At 40.4% G+C, this 16,837-nt stretch overlaps 1 protein-coding gene across 1 annotated transcript in view; it reads right to left on the reverse strand.

Moving 5' to 3' along the window:
- SLC25A21 (solute carrier family 25 member 21) overlaps positions 1-16,837 on the reverse strand; it is a gene marked incomplete at both ends in the record, with an annotated part of 507,744 nt that overhangs the window by 44,553 nt on the left and 446,354 nt on the right. Inside the window, 2 exons of the mRNA XM_079701358.1 lie at positions 9,882-9,989; positions 14,429-14,488. Of these exons, the coding sequence (XP_079557484.1) occupies positions 9,882-9,989; positions 14,429-14,488 (168 nt within the window). The remainder of the gene's footprint in view (positions 1-9,881; positions 9,990-14,428; positions 14,489-16,837) is intronic.

The following is a 16,837-nucleotide window of genomic DNA, read 5'->3' on the forward strand; positions in this document are numbered from 1 at the left end:
TGAGAGTCCGCCTGCCGATGCAGGGGACACGGGTTCGTGCCCCAGTCCGGGAAGATCTCACATGCAGTGGAGGGGCTGGGCCCGTGAGCCATGGCTGCTGAGCCTGCATGTACAGAGCCTGTGAGAGGCCCGTGTGCCGGGGAAAAAAAAAAAAAATTAAAAGTCCTTAAGAGGCTTAAATAAAAGAGAAGATCCATTGCCTACACAATGCTCCCAGGCACCACTCTGGGACACTGATTCCTTACTCTCTGAGAGCCCAGAATTACCAACAAATCACCGAGATGACTTATGGCAGCCTCAGCTATTTTTTCTGGAGCTCTTCCATCCAACTACTGACCATAGCTGGTTCTGATTACCTTGTGAGATCATGGACAGAGGTTTTAGGCATTGTTCCTTGGGTAAATAGCTATCAGAGCATGGCCGGTAGGCACAAGCGTGGGGTATGTGTCAGTGGATTTCCTCTCTCTCTAAAGCGAGAGAAGAGCTCTAGGCACACCATGTCCAAAGACAGCACGCTCCACATGCGTCCCTTTACTTGCTTCCCATGGCAAGGGGAACTTGGGTGCATTTTAGAGCCAATGGAATAAGGTGTTGCACTGGATTTCATCACATGACTGGAAAGCCAACCGGATGAGACCTTTATACAGTGAAGTGAGTGTCCATATCTGGGCCTTAAGAAAAATACTGCTTTGTTAAGAGGATATCCAGTTGCTACACTTAGGAAGGAAAATACCCTTGCTCATTAGGAGATAGATCACTTAAGCTCTTCATTCCTCGAAGTCCTGAAGCATTTTCATAAATTTGAAAAAAGAAGAAAACTTTTCCGTTTATTTGAGAACAAAATGTAAGTGAAAGAAGAGGAATCGGGCTCAAAATTCCACAGTTACACATCTCTTTTAGCTTAGGTATTTCACTAATTTGTCGTTGCAGTTTATTTTACTAAGGCATGATTAGGGACAAAAAGACATCCAAAATATAATTATATTCTTTCTAGAATTTACATTTGATGAGCAGGCCTATTTTTAAACAATCTGTGAGTGGAAAATAATTTGCTTTAAACAAACTCTTTCAGATGCTGAGCCACAAAGCTATGTCAACACCAAGTTGCTGTCCAATAACCGCCTGGAGGAACACGGGGCCTCGGGGTGATGGGACGAGACGCTGACCCTGTGCTTTGCCCCCGCACTGCTGGCAGAGCAGGAGGGAAGGTGACTGCGCTGTGGACACAGGGGTGACTACTCAGAGGGGACTGGCAACATGGAAGGAGCCTTTGCTTCTTCATGGTTCCAGAAACACAACGATTTTCCCTTAAGCGTCTTCATTACCCACTTTTCTTTATCCCAGTGAAAACAGTGTGGTTTCTATAAAGAGGCCTCTATGTTAATGCTCAGTTCCTTAGAGCTAATAACTGCATTAGGTTTTATTTCCCCTATCCATAACATAGAGATAGAGCCACTGACCTTATAGGGATAATGGGAGGATTAGGTATCAGGTGCGCGTGAGCACTGTAAAAGGTAGAAGGAGACAGAGCAGTTACCAGAGCGATGCGATTGCAGGGCGGTAGTGGCAGCAATCACCAATTATTTTTTCTTTACGTAGCCCTGTACTACCTGATTTGTGAAAATAATTATTTTTTAATTTACAAAAACGATATAACTTTAAAAAATCAAATAAAGGAAAAAACATGTAAGGCATCTTGCACAGTATCTGACCTATAGTGGATGTTCTGTAAATGGTAGCTATTATCATTACTTCAAAGTCTCAATTCTGAAAGCAAAAATCTAGGGTTTCTGGCACAGCTGAGTGGAAGACTGAAGTCTATTTTCTGTAAATGATAATAGAGAGGCGACTTGGCTGCTGCCTTAGGTACTGTTGAAAGGTAACTATAGGAATGGATTCATACACATAATTCACTTTTCTGCCTACAAGAATCACAGACTGGAAAGAAATAATTTAGGTACTGAACAGCTTCCTGGCAGGATTTCACATGGTAATGCAGGAAAAATTTGAACTTAACTCAGTACGTCATAATGAATGTTGACATGCCCTTGAAGCTAGCTTCTCACACGTTCTGAAAACAGAGCCACACATTCACTCCCTATATAACTCAACTTCTCTTCTTCTGGAAAGAGAGGATCGCAAAGTACCGTCATATTCACTTTGTGTTGTCTCTACATAATATAACTAAGTTTAAGCATTTTTTAATTGCCTATGGAGAAAATAATCACTAAGCTTTGTGATACTGTACATGATCTACCTGGTCTCTATTAGATTATTAAGTTCCCAGGATAGAGTGTGTAGAGCTATATTTAGTGGTGTTATCCAAAACGAGAATCAAACCCTGAACTAATTTTTTAAAAATTCCTATCTTTAAAGATTCTACCATCGATGATACATTTGCTATCAGTTCATTGATCCTTAAGTTTTAATCATAGAGCATAGGTGGGAGACTATTCCCTTCTTGGGCTGAACATCTTTAAAGATTAAATAGAGGTGAAACAGGCTTTTGCAATTTCCTAAAGGTTTAGTTTCATATTTGGGGGTGAGAATGATTATGTTCATATGTAACGTGGATAAAAATGACAGAGTAGAAGGATAACCTGTGCCCCATCCACACATCAGAGGCAAATCCTATAGACCTCAAGGGAAGGAAAACATAAGCCGTTAGCCAAATAATAACTTTGAAGTAGATTTCAAAGTGGAGAGAAAAACTGGGAAACAATTCATACAAGATTTTGCTCCTGGAGAGAAATTCACATTTTCCAGGCTAGCAGAGAGCATGCCAGCAAAACACCACTTGGCTTAGCATAATTGATAGGGGACTTCTCATTCTTATAAGTGTACAGAAAAAAACGATGCACCTAGTTAGAAGGGAGCAGGGTCTTATAAGGACGACAAGTTACAAAGTCACACTTTTGGCAAGACCGGGTATACACACCATCTCCAATGGAGAAATCCTTGGGCAAGCCTAGTCCTAAGCCAAAGAGACTACAAACCAGAACAACACTTTGCTTGGGTTTAGTTTGAAGGATGAGGGGAAATTTGGATCTATCCTGATTTTATCTGAACATGTTTTTATACCCACTGAACCAAACCAGAGCATGACAAAGCTGTGATTACTTTGCTCCCCACAGAAGGTCAAGCGTATTTAAATTAGAGACCGGTTTTCTTTATTCACTGTGAATTTTAAGATGCTGGCCAAGATTCTGGTATTGGAATTGAAGGAAGTGTGGCAGGGATTATAGTCTTTGACTGATATGGTGGTAATTTTAAAAGTGGAGGCAAGACAAGTACACCTATTGAAATACTTTATACAGAAGCTGGAAGGATATAAGGGAAGTATCAATAACCAAATTAACCACAATTCCCTTTACATTTCTAGCATAGTTTAGGGCTAACTGGGAGGGAAGGCATATTTTATGGATAACATACCTCTGACTGGCTAGAAAATCAGTCCTAGACCACAGAGGGGGAGAACACAGGCAGCTGGAGCCAGCAGCGTACCTGCCATTCCTGGGAAATCCTGTCAGGAATTTCACTGAGGGCCCCAAGAACATAGCATACACAGCCTCTGCTCTCAGCCAGTACTGCCCTTGGATCCCAGCTAGAGGGGCGCCTTTCCTGGACCCCATGCTTCAGAGGGCCCCATTCTGGCCCTTTGCCAGCCATTCCCTCCCCACAGGGCCAAATGGACATCTACCTACATTCCACAACCTCCTTCTAGACCATGCTCTGTGCACCTGGGACCATGGCAGTCCTTTTGTTCCATCTTTATCACTCTACCACCGCCTCCAAGACTTTAAGTGTAATATTAAGAGTCTTTTTTTTTTTTTTTTTTGCGGTACGCGGGCCTCTCACTGTTGTGGCCTCTCCCGTTGCGGAGCACAGGCTCCGGACGCGCAGGCTCAGCAGCCATGGCTCACGGGCCCAGCCGCTCCGCGGCATGTGGGATCTTCCCGACTGGGGCACGAACCCGTGTCCCCTGCATCGGCAGGCGGACTCTCAACCACTGCACCACCAGGGAAGGCCCTTAAGAGTCATATTGACTACTGTTACCCTAGGCTGTCTTCCACTACAGATAACTTCTTGGGAAATTTTCATGTTTAAAGGACCATGCAGACTTACCTCCTCAGGCTGATGAAATAGGAAAATCCACAATTACTGTGTATGAATCCGTGGTGGTTCAAATCTAAGGCAGGAAGGTAGAAAGGCTGAGCCACAGACCTGGGGCCTGAGAAACTTATACTATTGGCGGAGCAGCAAGAGTTATCTCCCTGCAAAATAAGCCTCTGGGGAAACTGCTCTGCTTTTCGTAAAGGTGTTGTTAAGCCATCTGGCCATTCTGCATGCAGCCCATCTAGTTAGCGTTTCACCACAGCTGGAAGCTGTAATTGACTGAAAAGGCTGAAAATGAGCTTAGTTCACAGCCTCCAGGTGAAGTGGCCCCGAAGGCTTGATCAAGAATCCACGTTCAATTTATATGACTATTCTGGAGGAAGAATATCTTGATTGTGGTAGAACTCTTTCCAAAGTGGCTTCAAATGTTTTTAGCTTCCTCTTGAACTTCTGCTGCTATATGCAAGTTATTTATAGCAAACAGGTACCCAACTACTATTGTTTATGATAACAGACCTGCATCTAAGTTTAAAGATCTTGTCAATAGGCACTGTAACTAGGCTGCCAGCCCTTAAGCCCTGATTAAGAATTCAGGCTGAATGGATTGCATTGGTAGTTGGGAACGACCTAAGGTGAACCATTGTTCAGTAAGCTGTTTTTGAGCCCACAACTGGGAGTCAGGTGTGACTGTTCATTGCAGCAATATCTCAAGATAGATCTGTCTCTAGTCAACCTTAAGGATTTATAAGATCAATTTGCATCTAGAAATAGTTACCATTGGTTGAGTGCCTATCATGTCGCAGGCTCTGTGTTAAGACCTTTGGGTATACTATCACTTTTAAATTCTCATAAAAAGCCCGTCGTAATAATAACTACTAACACTTATTAAACCACCACTACATGACAGACTGTATTGACAGCTTTATATGCATGTCTCAACTAACCCTATTACACCATTTGATGTGGCCATTACTATTATCTTTCCCTAACAAAAGAGGAAACTGGGCTATGGTCAGAGTAGGAAGCAGGGGGCTGTCACAAAGTCAGTAACTTAGATGGCCCTGTGGGGCTTGTGTTTCTATCTCCTTATAGAAATACCTTGTTGTAATGTAGTTGGACTGATCACCATCATTTTACCACAGAGGGAACTGCAAGTAACTTGTTCAAGGCCATACTGTTAGGAAATGGTAAAGAGCTTGATGGGTATATCTCTCCGCAAACTCTTATGGGTTTTTGCTCCCCAAACCAATTGCCTTTCTGTTCTAGACAGCTTTGTTTATATATGTTCTTTGATAATTTGCACATAAGGTTTAAGCTCTTTAAGAAATTATAGAGCAGGAAAAAATGGGGGTTCCTGCTACTATAAATGAAGTACTAGAACCGGAATTACACAAGGTTGAGTCCTAAGATGGGTCAGCAAGTCATTCCCACCTGAATTAGCTGAGAAGATTCTCCCTGAAGTGGGTTTGACCCGGCAGAGCCATTAGAACATTTCTTTTGGATTACTTACTTTTCTTTATACGGTTCTGTATTTTCTAAATTTTCTATAGTGAGCAAGTGTTACCTTCTAATGTAAATGTTCACAGATAATACTGGATACATTCTCATGTTAAACATTCAAATGCACCAAGCTCTTCCCTTAAGCTCTTATCTTCCTCTCCCCCCTTCCAGTCTCCTTTCCAGAGGCAGCCACAGTGAGAAGTTTGTATGAATTCCTCCAGACCTGCACTGTCTTCTAAGGACATCACCATCGACATGAGGCTACTGAGTGCTTGAAATGTCCTAGTTTAAACTGGAACGTGCTTATAAGCATAAAATACACACTAGATTTGAATATCCAGTATGAAAAAAGAGTGTAAAATATCTCATATAATTTGTTTATTGATTACATTTTGAAATGATAATATTTTGGATATACTGGGTTAAATAATATATAATTTAATTTCATCTGTTTCTTTTTACCTTTTTACATTTAGGTGGCACATGTTATATTTCTATTTTTGGACAGCACTGCTTGAGAGTCTAGATCATTTTTAGTACATCTGTACACTTATATGTACATACAGAAATATGTAGTTTTTTGGTGTCTCCTAACATAAATATGCATTATCTATACATAATTAAAACTTTATACCAGAATTAAAACTTTTTTTCTTAAAAAAGGAAGCATAATCTTTAAATGCTTTAGGCATTAAATTAATTCCTAAAAAAAAAAATTAATTCCTTTCTTCCTCCCTTTCTCTTCCTCTTCCTCTCCCCGCACCACCCCCCATAGTTCTTGACAACCTACAAAGCCTCAGAGTGAAGAAAGTAATAATTATTCTTCGCCATACAGATGCTGAAGTGAGCGCACCTAACATTGTTTTGGATTAATTCAACACAGGTACAGATTAACAAAAGGGTATCACTTGTTGGATAAAAGGACATGCTAGTCAATAGACGAAGGCTTTGGAGTTAATGAGTCCTCGACAAAAGAAAACAGCTGCACTTGCCCCAAATGACTGGTAGGTTTTTTAAAATGTCTAGATCTGAAATTTGCTATTCTTTTTTTCTTTTTTAAACATCTTTATTGGAGTATAATTTCTTTACAGTGGTGTGTTAGTTTCTGCTTTATAACAAAGTGAATCAGCTATACACATACATATATCCCCATATCTCCTCCCCCCTGCATCTCCCTCCCGCCCTCCCTATCCCACCCCTCTAGGTGGTCACAAAGCTGATCTCCCTGTGCTACGCAGTTGCTTCCCACTAGCTATCTATTTTACGTTTGGTAGTGTATATATGTCCATGCCACTCTCTTACTTTGTCCCAGCTTACCCTTCCCCCTCCCCATGTCCTCAAGTCCATTCTCTATGTCTATGTCTGTGTCTTTATTCATGTCCTGCCCCTAGGTTCTTCAGAAACATTTTTTTTTTTAGATTCCATATATATGTGTTAGCATATGGTATTTGTTTTTCTCTTTCTGACTTACTTCACTCTGTATGACAGTCTCTAGGTCCATCCACCTCACTACAAATAACTCAATTTCATTTCTTTTTATGGCTGAGTAATATTCCATTGTATATATGTGCCACATCTTCTTTATCCTTTCATCTGCTGATGGACACTTAGGTTGCTTCCATGGCCTGGCTATTGTAAATAGAGCTGCAATGAACATTGTGGCACATGACTCTTTTTGAATTATTTTTCAGGGTATTTTCAGGGTATACACCCAGTAATGGGATTGCTGGGTCATATGGTAGTTCTAATTTTAGTTTTTTGAGGAACCTCCATACTGTTCTCCATAGTGGCTGTATCGATTTACATTCCCACCAACAGTGCAAGAGGGTTCCTTTTTCTCCACACCCTCTCCAGCATTTACTGTTTGTAGATTTTTTGATGATGGCCATTCTTACTGGTGTGAGGTGATACCTCATTGTGGTTTTGATTTGCATTTCTCTAATGATTAGTGATGTTGAGCATCCTTTCATGTGTTTGTTGGCAATCTGTATATCTTCCTTGGAGAAATGTCTATTTAGGTCTTCTGCCCATTTTTGGATTGGGTTGTTTGTTTTTTTGATATTGAGCTGCATGAGCTGCTTGTATATTTTGGAGATTAATCCTTTGTCAGTGTGAAATTTGCTATTCTTATCACGTCATTCCTTTCACTCAGATTTTTTTTGCAATAGGCATAGTCCCATGACCTTATGTTGGGTGACTGACTATGCACTAACTCCTTTTCAGTTTGATCAGTATTGGCACCTTTGACCAATAACGTGCCACCTCTGATCAGCTACTGAATCCTGATAGTTGCTGGAAACAAAATGCTGACATGTGTGACCTATGTGATCTCTGTTTTACCAAGTTCTGACTAGTTGAAGTAATATGACAAATATTTTATAGGGTACCTAATAGATTTTATTTTGTCTAAGTAAATATCTGACAATGAATCCAGTTCAGTGGATTCTGCAAAAGAAACGACCTCAAACAAGTTCCCCATCCTCCCCCACTTAGAAAAATGGCTGTATATACATAAACTATTTACACAGACCACACTCGTGTCAATGAACTAGGAGCACGTGCACATGTAGCATTCTTGTGTTGGGCTGGAAGGGTGTTTACCATGTTCTAGCAAGGCCTCAGCATGTGCAAAACATTAGCAGCTCTTACGTGGCCTCAGTGTAGAACCTCCCTGAGGGCAGAGGAGAGAAAAAGAACATTAGGCATGAGCAGGGGTGCTGTGATACTTCGTTCTTTTCATTCCTGTGAGTGCTTCTTGGTGCTCTGTCCCATTTGTGTTCCTCTGCTTACATGCTGTCTTGATAAAGGACTGCAGTTCAAAGGCCTGTGTATTCTTTTGCTCACTCCTTGCTGCCCTGAGACAAGCTTCCCAATGGGTAAAAATGGGACACTGAATTGGGAGCCCCAAGTTTTCTTCTAGCTGGTAATTCTCCCAGCCAAATTTTCCTTGAGCAGATTCCATGGGGGCTGTCTTTAATGCTCCATATTGACAGGACATTTGAAAAGTGTTTCTTTTTATTTCTTCCTGGTCCTTGCCATCTTTACCCATCATTCAAGGAAGAATAGAGAAAAAGCAAAACAGAAACAGAGACTAGGGCAATACAGGAATTTTCAACCTTTTCTGAAGTGCTATATATCTCTGCAATTAAGACAATCTTTTGAAACTTAAAACAAAAAAATCTTCCTTAATTAGGATTGACGTCCTCTGAGTAGATACCATCTGCTGTAGCAGCCCAACCCTGTCCTCCGCAGCTCTTGGCAGTTACAGGTGAGTAGAGGCCCCTTCTCTGTTCCCACACCCCTGCTCAAGAAGCTGACAGGGAGCTCTCAGGCAGTAGCAGCAGGCAGGAAGTGGGGTGGGAGTGAGGGGGGTCTCCACCCATTAGCAGATGCTTAAGAAGTAGGCAGGGGAACTTTTCTATGGAGAAATTCAGGTCAGCAGATACTCCAAACCAATTTATACCATGTGCTACCCAGTTGTGGAAGCAAATTCAAATGCTAAGAAAGGACCTGGACTGCCAATCCCCTTATTTTTTCCGTACCTTGGGCTTGGCACCCAAAAGAATAAAACAAGAACAGTTGGACTTGGTGGTTTAAAGGGAATTATTCGGCAACTTCAAGGAAGTGAAGGCAACACAGACCAAGGCAAGCTGTCTTCATGGAACATCATGTACCAGTGACTAAATGTCAAGACCCATCATTGTCCAAGTGGTGATGTCTACACAGGTTTAGTAGTATGCTTATCCAGATTTAACCAAAAGACAAGCATGACAGATTATCAGAATCTTTGGGGGAGGGCAGTGTGTGGAGTCAGGGAAAGTGTGAGGTAATTTTACAAATGACTTCATAATTTTTTTTTAAAAGCACAGCAATATTATCATCCTAGTGGTTTTTGCTATAGTCTATTCTAGTAAAATGTGAAATAGAAGTTCTGCCAAAAGTACAGAAAACATTTCCAAACAAGTCATTATAGATTACATTACAACTCTAAAATAAAAATGTCTAAACATGTGTTTGTCTATTAGACTTTTTTTTAAATTAATTTTTATTGGAGTATGGTTGCTTTACGGTGTCCATCAGACTTTAGTGCATTTTTGTTAACGCTTTCCTTGTGGAAGAAATTTGACTTTTTCTTATGCTACTTCCTTAACAACAAGTTACTATGGCTTTAACAAGTGGCTATGGGCTGGGTTCATAATTTGACGTTATATTCTGAAAAATAATTTTTATATTCCATCAACAACAGGAAAACATTAAATGATTACCTCTGTAAATTTGTTCCGATTGGCTTGCAAGCCAACTTTTACTACCTCAAAAGGGTTGACCACAATGGCTTCTGTTAGTCCAGATCCCAATCCAGCAATGATAAAGGTCTAGAAAAATTAAGTCAATCAATACTTTAAAACAAGTCATCATGTGTATGGGGTTAAACATCCTACTCATTACACTATGCAGCTGAATGTTATAATGAGAATGGAGAAACTCACATAAATGCACCATATACCATTACTAAACAGTTTTAGATCTTGATTAGATGCTGACAATTCATGAAGAAGAAATTACAGAAGCCACAAACCACATCCTAACAATTCAAAATAAAATGTCAAAGCCCCATCAACAATGACTTTGTCCTTTAATGAAAAGAAAGGTTGTTTTACTTATTTAAGGTGGATACTAAAACATCTGCACATGTAACAACTAAAAGAGAGTTTGACTCAAAAAAGGAGAGCTTCATTTTTAAACATCTACTTAAATACATTTATTGAGCATATAAGAAATTCAAGGAGGAGAACCACAAATAAAATGCTTATAAAAAGCTAAATTTCAGGTAACCAAACAGTATAGCCAAAAATATTTAAATGTATAGCCATATTCTTAGAGTCATTATTCTAGGAAATTAAGAAACAAAAAAAACAGTTTAAAATTAATCCTTTATCTGTCTTTTTAAACTGATAATTGCCCTATTCTTCTAGACCTAGAAGCTGAGGAATAAAAGTTGAGGTCAGAGATAAACAGGTTGTCTTAAAGGGCTCAGATAAAATCTAGCACATTTATCAAAAGGTGGCTGTGTATCAGATTCTTATTTGTTATCTGTTAAGAACTTCTGCAGTAGGAAAGAACAATTTTCTAGAATTTTCCACTGAGTAGAATGCTTAAAGGATTTTCAGAAACTTTGAATCAAAAATAACCACAGGGCTTCTCTGGTGATGCAGTGGTTGAGAGTCTGCCTGCCGATGCAGGGGACACGGGTTCGTGCCCCGGTCCGGGAAGATCCCACATGCCGCAGAGCGGTGAGGCCCGTGAGCCATGGCTGCTGAGCCTGCGCGTCCGGAGCCTGTGCTCCGCAACGGGAGAGGCCACAACAGTGAGAGGCCCGCGTACCACAAACAAAACAAAACAAAACAAAACCCACAACTATTAAAACACACACACACACACACACACACACAAACACACACAGCAGAAAAACAAAATGAAACAAAGCCTCAAACCTTCAAAACAGATGCTGAAAAAAATAATTCTTTGGTGCTGAAGCTCTAATTCCAGGGGAAGAGGTAATACTGTATACAACTAGGGGGGAAAAAAAGTCAATGAAGAGTAAAGAAGAGAAGCTCTTATTCGGAGTCTCTAATTTATTCAGAGTAGGAGACTAAAAGAGAAAAGGGAGAAATGAATGTTCTATAACCTTAGAAGGGGAGGCAATGTGGAAGCAGGGCAGGATCCAGAGCCAGGAGGTCTGGGTTTAGGTTCTGGTTTTGCCACTTTATTGGCTGTGTGACCAGAGATGCCATGTACAGTAGTTTGGGCACAAAGGTGCATGTGGAGGCTGAAATCAGCCTGCACCCTACTTGCCAAGCCAGAAAGGCATCAGTCAGGAGAAAGGGGCACCTTTTCATAATCCACACATAAACGCCGTGTGTGTTAGCTGCAGCTCTGTGTTTAAATCACTGACTCTTTTAAAGAAGATGTGGTACATATATTCAATGGAATGTTACTCAGATATTAAAAAGAATGAAATAATGTCATTTGTAGCAACATGGATGGACATGGAGACTATCATACTAAGTGAAGTAAGTCAGACAGAGAAAGACAAATATCATATGATATCACTTACACACAGAATCTTAAAAAAATGATACAAATGAACTTATTTACAAAACAGACTCACAGACTTAGAGAACGAATTTATGGTTATGGGGGGGAGGTTAGGGGAGGGGGATAGATTGGGAGTTTGGGATTGACATGTACACACTGCTATACTTAAAATAAAATGCCTTTCCATGAAAAAAAAATCACTGTATCTTTTATAAGCCACTGTTTTCTCATCTGTAAAATGGAGACAACAATATCTAATCTTTGATTTAATAAGGTTATTATGAGGATCAAAATAATGTGTGAAGGCCTTTTGTAAAGTGCTGTACAAAACCATTGTAACTGTTGCATGACGAGGAAGAATGGGATTGTATATAGATTCTAGGAGAGAGGGAATAACTAATGATGCTTTCCTTTCATGCCCCTTTATTACAATTTTAAACATATTTGTATAGGGTAACAGACAAAATATTTTATTCATTTACCTCAGACTTCCATCATGGAATCCAAAGGCAGAAAAAAAAAATACTAGTCCCAAACTCTTCTGACTGAAAAAGCTAAAATCCAGATGTTCAAGTTTTTATTACTATATGCAATCTTCCAAGTAATTCACTTTTTTGTTCTTCTATAAAACTCAGCTACATTTGCTGTCAGAACTAGTGTTCAGCAGTCCCTTGTCAAAAGAATTGATCAGCTATCAGCAGATCATGTTACTCAGATTGTTCCAGAGACCTGTGGTAACTGTTGGGTCCCCAGCCTCCCAGGCTTTTCACGTGAGAGCACCAGGGGACATTTAATGGCTGTTTAAGTGTCTAGCTGTATCAAAAAGAAACTGTAATAAATGAGTTCAAGAAAAGAGAAAAACTGTATACAGTTTGCATGAATTCGGTGAGAGGAGCTGAAGTAGCCAAATGCTTTTCTGTTTGAATTCTCAAGACAGAAGTGCAGTCTCTCACATGGTACCAATGCTTGACACAGGATCAGCCACGGCCCTCTGGAAACTGTATTTTACTGTCCTTTGCTAGGAAGTTTTTTTTTTAGAATTGGCTTCTTCTTTTTTTTTATTTGTTTTTTTATTTTTGGCTGCATTGAGTCTCTGTTGCTACGCGCGGGATTTCTCTAGTTGCAGAGATGGGCTACTCTTCATTGCAGTGCACGGGCTTCTCATTGTGGTGGCTTCTCTTGCTGCAGAGCATGGGCTCTAGGCGCACGGGCTTCAGTAGTTGTGGCTCGCAGGCTCTAGAGCACAGGCTCAGTAGCTGTGGCGCACATGCTTAGTTGCTCCGCAGCATGCGGGATCTTCCTGGACCAGGGCTTGAACCCGTGTCCCCTGCATTGGCAGGCGGATTCTTAACCAGTGCGCCACCGGGGAAGCCCTGCTAGGAAGTTTTTAATCCTCTTTTTTTTTTTTTTGCGGTACGCGGGCCTCTCACTGTTGTGGCCTCTCCCGTTGCGGAGCACAGGCTCCGGACGCGCAGGCTCAGCGGCCATGGCTCACAGGCCCAGCTGCTCTGCGGCATGTGGGATCCTCCCGGACCGGGGCACGAACCTGTGTCCCCTGCATCGGCAGGCGGACTCTCAACCACTGCACCACCAGGGAAGCCCTAATCCTCTTTTTAACAAGATGTTTTCAAAGTAAAGGGAGACAGTCGGGGAAGACACTGAGGAATTAAAAAAAAGTCTCAGCTAATTTCAGGACTCGTGCTACCACTTCTCCTTCCATGAGAGGCCGCTTCACAGCCCCCCTGTTTAAGCAGGAGGCTGGACCAGAGGTTTCTTTGTCACAAAACAAAGTGACACTATTAGGTTTCTTAACTGGATCCTTCCTAGAAAGGGAGTATGTATGATTTTTTAAATAGCAGCTACTTCTTCTTAATGAATCTTTAGAAATAAAGTAATGAAAGAGTTGAAGCTCAGAACTCTGCCCCTCTGGCTGAGTTCTAAGGTGCATTCCAGCAGGTAAACTGGGGGATTTTCCTGGACGTTGGAAGGCACATTGCCAATTGGAGGGCCAATACAGATTTAGTTTAGTTTAGTTTTGTTTTGCTTTGCAGGTTTGGGGGAGAAATTAGTGCATTGGCTCTCTCTGGGGCTCTCGCTGCACGCATATTGATAGAACCTATTTGGTCAATATTATTTAACTTGTTTTGTGAAAAGCAGCGAAATCACGAAGAAGGAAAGGAGTGGCATCGGCAAATGTTCAAATCAGCAAATGACTTTCATGTAATAGTTGAGATGTATCATTGTAAGATCACTGTTCTCCCCAACTATAAAAGGCCCCTCAGCCTGCATCTGACCACAGGGTGACCTGAGGTCCTATACTTAATACAGCTTGAGCAAAAGCTGCAAAAGTGACCTGTTAGGAAATAATTTTAGGTACAGTGACTTTCACATAAATAGATATGTGCAGTATGTATGTAAACATACGCATGTTTTGGCTTCAAAAGAGTCTTTGACAAATGTACTCTTTATATTCTTGACCATATCTCATATGGGCCTTTCCACACATATCATTATTATCATAAATTCATCACTGGGAGCTATAAAATGGCCAAATTGTGAGTTATTAGGAAGATGGCTTTCAACAAGTAGCTGAACATTGAATAACTCGAATTCATATTTTAGTAGCTGAGCCTGGGGAATCAAAAGGGTTTTTGTTTCCAGATTTTGCTGTATGAAATAACACACACACTTAAGTATAATAAATACTCTCACTTACCAATGCTGGTGACAGTGACACATATCCTAGCAATTTCTTGTACTGCTCAAAGGTGAAAAACTGTGAAACAAAACCAAACCCAGAGATTTATAACAATTTCCTTCAACAAACCTTTTAATTGACTCAAATTTCTTTAGTAAATCATTATATTCACCAGCATTCTAAAAAATGATAAACCATCAAACACAGTTTTTAATCCAGTCTTGGGTAGTTGCTATGGAATCTTACTTGAACATTCACATTTTCAAATGCAGCTATAATAACCTACAGAAGAGCTGATGGAATCCTTTATAGCAGTAAATGAACCATACAGCTTCCATTTACCATGACCATTTTCAGTTTCCCCAGACATCAATAGACTCCTTTTTTATGGCAGCGATTCAAAATTATAGGCATAGAGACCTGAAATCTTTGGTCTCCTATGTTTTCTCTATGGCCTGCTTTCCCAGTGAATGCCCAATTTTCTAACCCATTTGTAAAAGACATACATTTCTCAGCTTTAACTCGCATTTATACTGCTGTGTATCTCTACTGTTCCATGGGATTTCTAAACACTCAGTGATGATGAAGATGCCATGATAAACTAGGGAAGGACCCAACAAGGACATCTAGTCCATCCCCTGCCTGAAAGTAAGACTGTCCTCAACCTCAGTGAAGAAAGAGAGCTGCTTATTCCTCCCTTAAAAATCTGATGATGATGAAGATTTTGTTGGTTCCTTCAGCAGATGATGTTTAATATAATTTTCTCTGTAAATGGATTTCAATGGAGGCAAATCTAATCAATCACTTTGTATAATATGTTCCAAATAACGTTTTCTCCTCTCTTTCTATATTATACATTTTGGACAACGATCTGCTTGAACATGATGGTTTGCTCCTGGGGTACTCTGTTAGGTAGCTACCAACATCACTGATAAAACACACTCTTAGGTCCTGCTGGGGTCTGATTCTCAAGACCTCAGAAACGGCTTGGGTATTTTATGGTCTTGTATGTCTTCTACTTTATTACTTTATAACCCAGTACTATGGGGCAAGAAATAAATATACATTTGAGAGCCAAATAATATTCTGTTGTTAGAAAGAGGTAGTTCCATGTAAACATGGCTCTCATGAGTCTTTGGGCAGTTCCAGAGTCATTGCATCACCAGATAGATTGATTCTCTTGAAGACTCAGGAACTATTTTTGTGCTATGTTCCTTTAGACCAACTATGGATGTAGATTTCTGTAGAACAGGAATTCATTCATTCACTCATTCAACAAATATTTATTGGTTCTATGCACTGGGGATGCAGCAGTAAACAAAGAGAAACCCCTGCCTTCTTGGTCTAACATTCCAGTGGTTGGTGATAACCCTGAAACTATCCTAGTGTTCAAATAATACCACCAGGAGCCACAACACGTTTGATGAGAGATGCACTAGAAACGATTAAAAGGAAAAGGGTTACGATCTTGGGTTTAAAAAATAATTTATTTTTTCTTCTTTTTCATGGTCATCATCGTAATTATTCTTTGATAATCACCCTGTGTGGATTTTGACACAAGCAGCCCTAGGTTTGAATCCTGACTTAGCTATGGAGGCATAGCTTAACCTTTCTAACCCTGAAGAACACAAAACTTCTAGAGTAGTCCTTAAATAAGAGAACTTGAGTAAGATTTCTTGACATTCCTGGCACATAGGAGACTTTCAGAAAATCTTAGTTTCCATTTCCTTTCTTCACTTTGGATACTAAAGGAACCATTGATCCCTTATGTACATGTATCATTCATGAGAGCTTGCTGTGGTCTAGGAAACATGCTAAGGCCTTTGGATGTGCTACTGCATTTAATCCATACATCACCAGGTAACAGGTTAGAGTACAACCATGATTCCCACTTGTAGATACCTGTCCTGCAGCTAATGAATGGAAGGATTGAGATTTCTCCCTAAGTCTAACTCCAAAGCCTGGGTATGCTCTTAACCACTACACTACACTGTACTGCTCACTGCTGAGCCATGATTTTTAGTGGTTTGGGAAGAGGTTCTCTGTGCTAGAGTTTTCTTTCTGCTGAGGTCTTCTTGCCTTCCCTGACCTCGGAAGCTGAGTCCCTTAAGGCAGAAGATTTCAAACTTTTCTGACCACAATCTACTATTTACCATATTTACCATAATCTATTTACCCAGCACAGGTGCACATGCACATGTAGTACACACTCATATTTATAACTGAAACAAAACATTGCTGTAAAACAATGTTTAGCTCTTCACTATGTGTAATGCATTCTGTTTCTACTCTATTTCATCAAAAAATTTTCTGGTGAACCACTACATCTAGTGACCCATCAAATTGATTTCAGGACTCACAGGTCATGACCCATACTTTGGAAACACTGCTCTAAGGGGTCTATGTGGGTTCGGGAAAGTTCTGGGA

This window comes from Hyperoodon ampullatus, assembly GCF_949752795.1.
Source record: "Hyperoodon ampullatus genome assembly, chromosome: 3".
NCBI classification, from domain to species: domain Eukaryota; kingdom Metazoa; phylum Chordata; class Mammalia; order Artiodactyla; family Ziphiidae; genus Hyperoodon; species Hyperoodon ampullatus.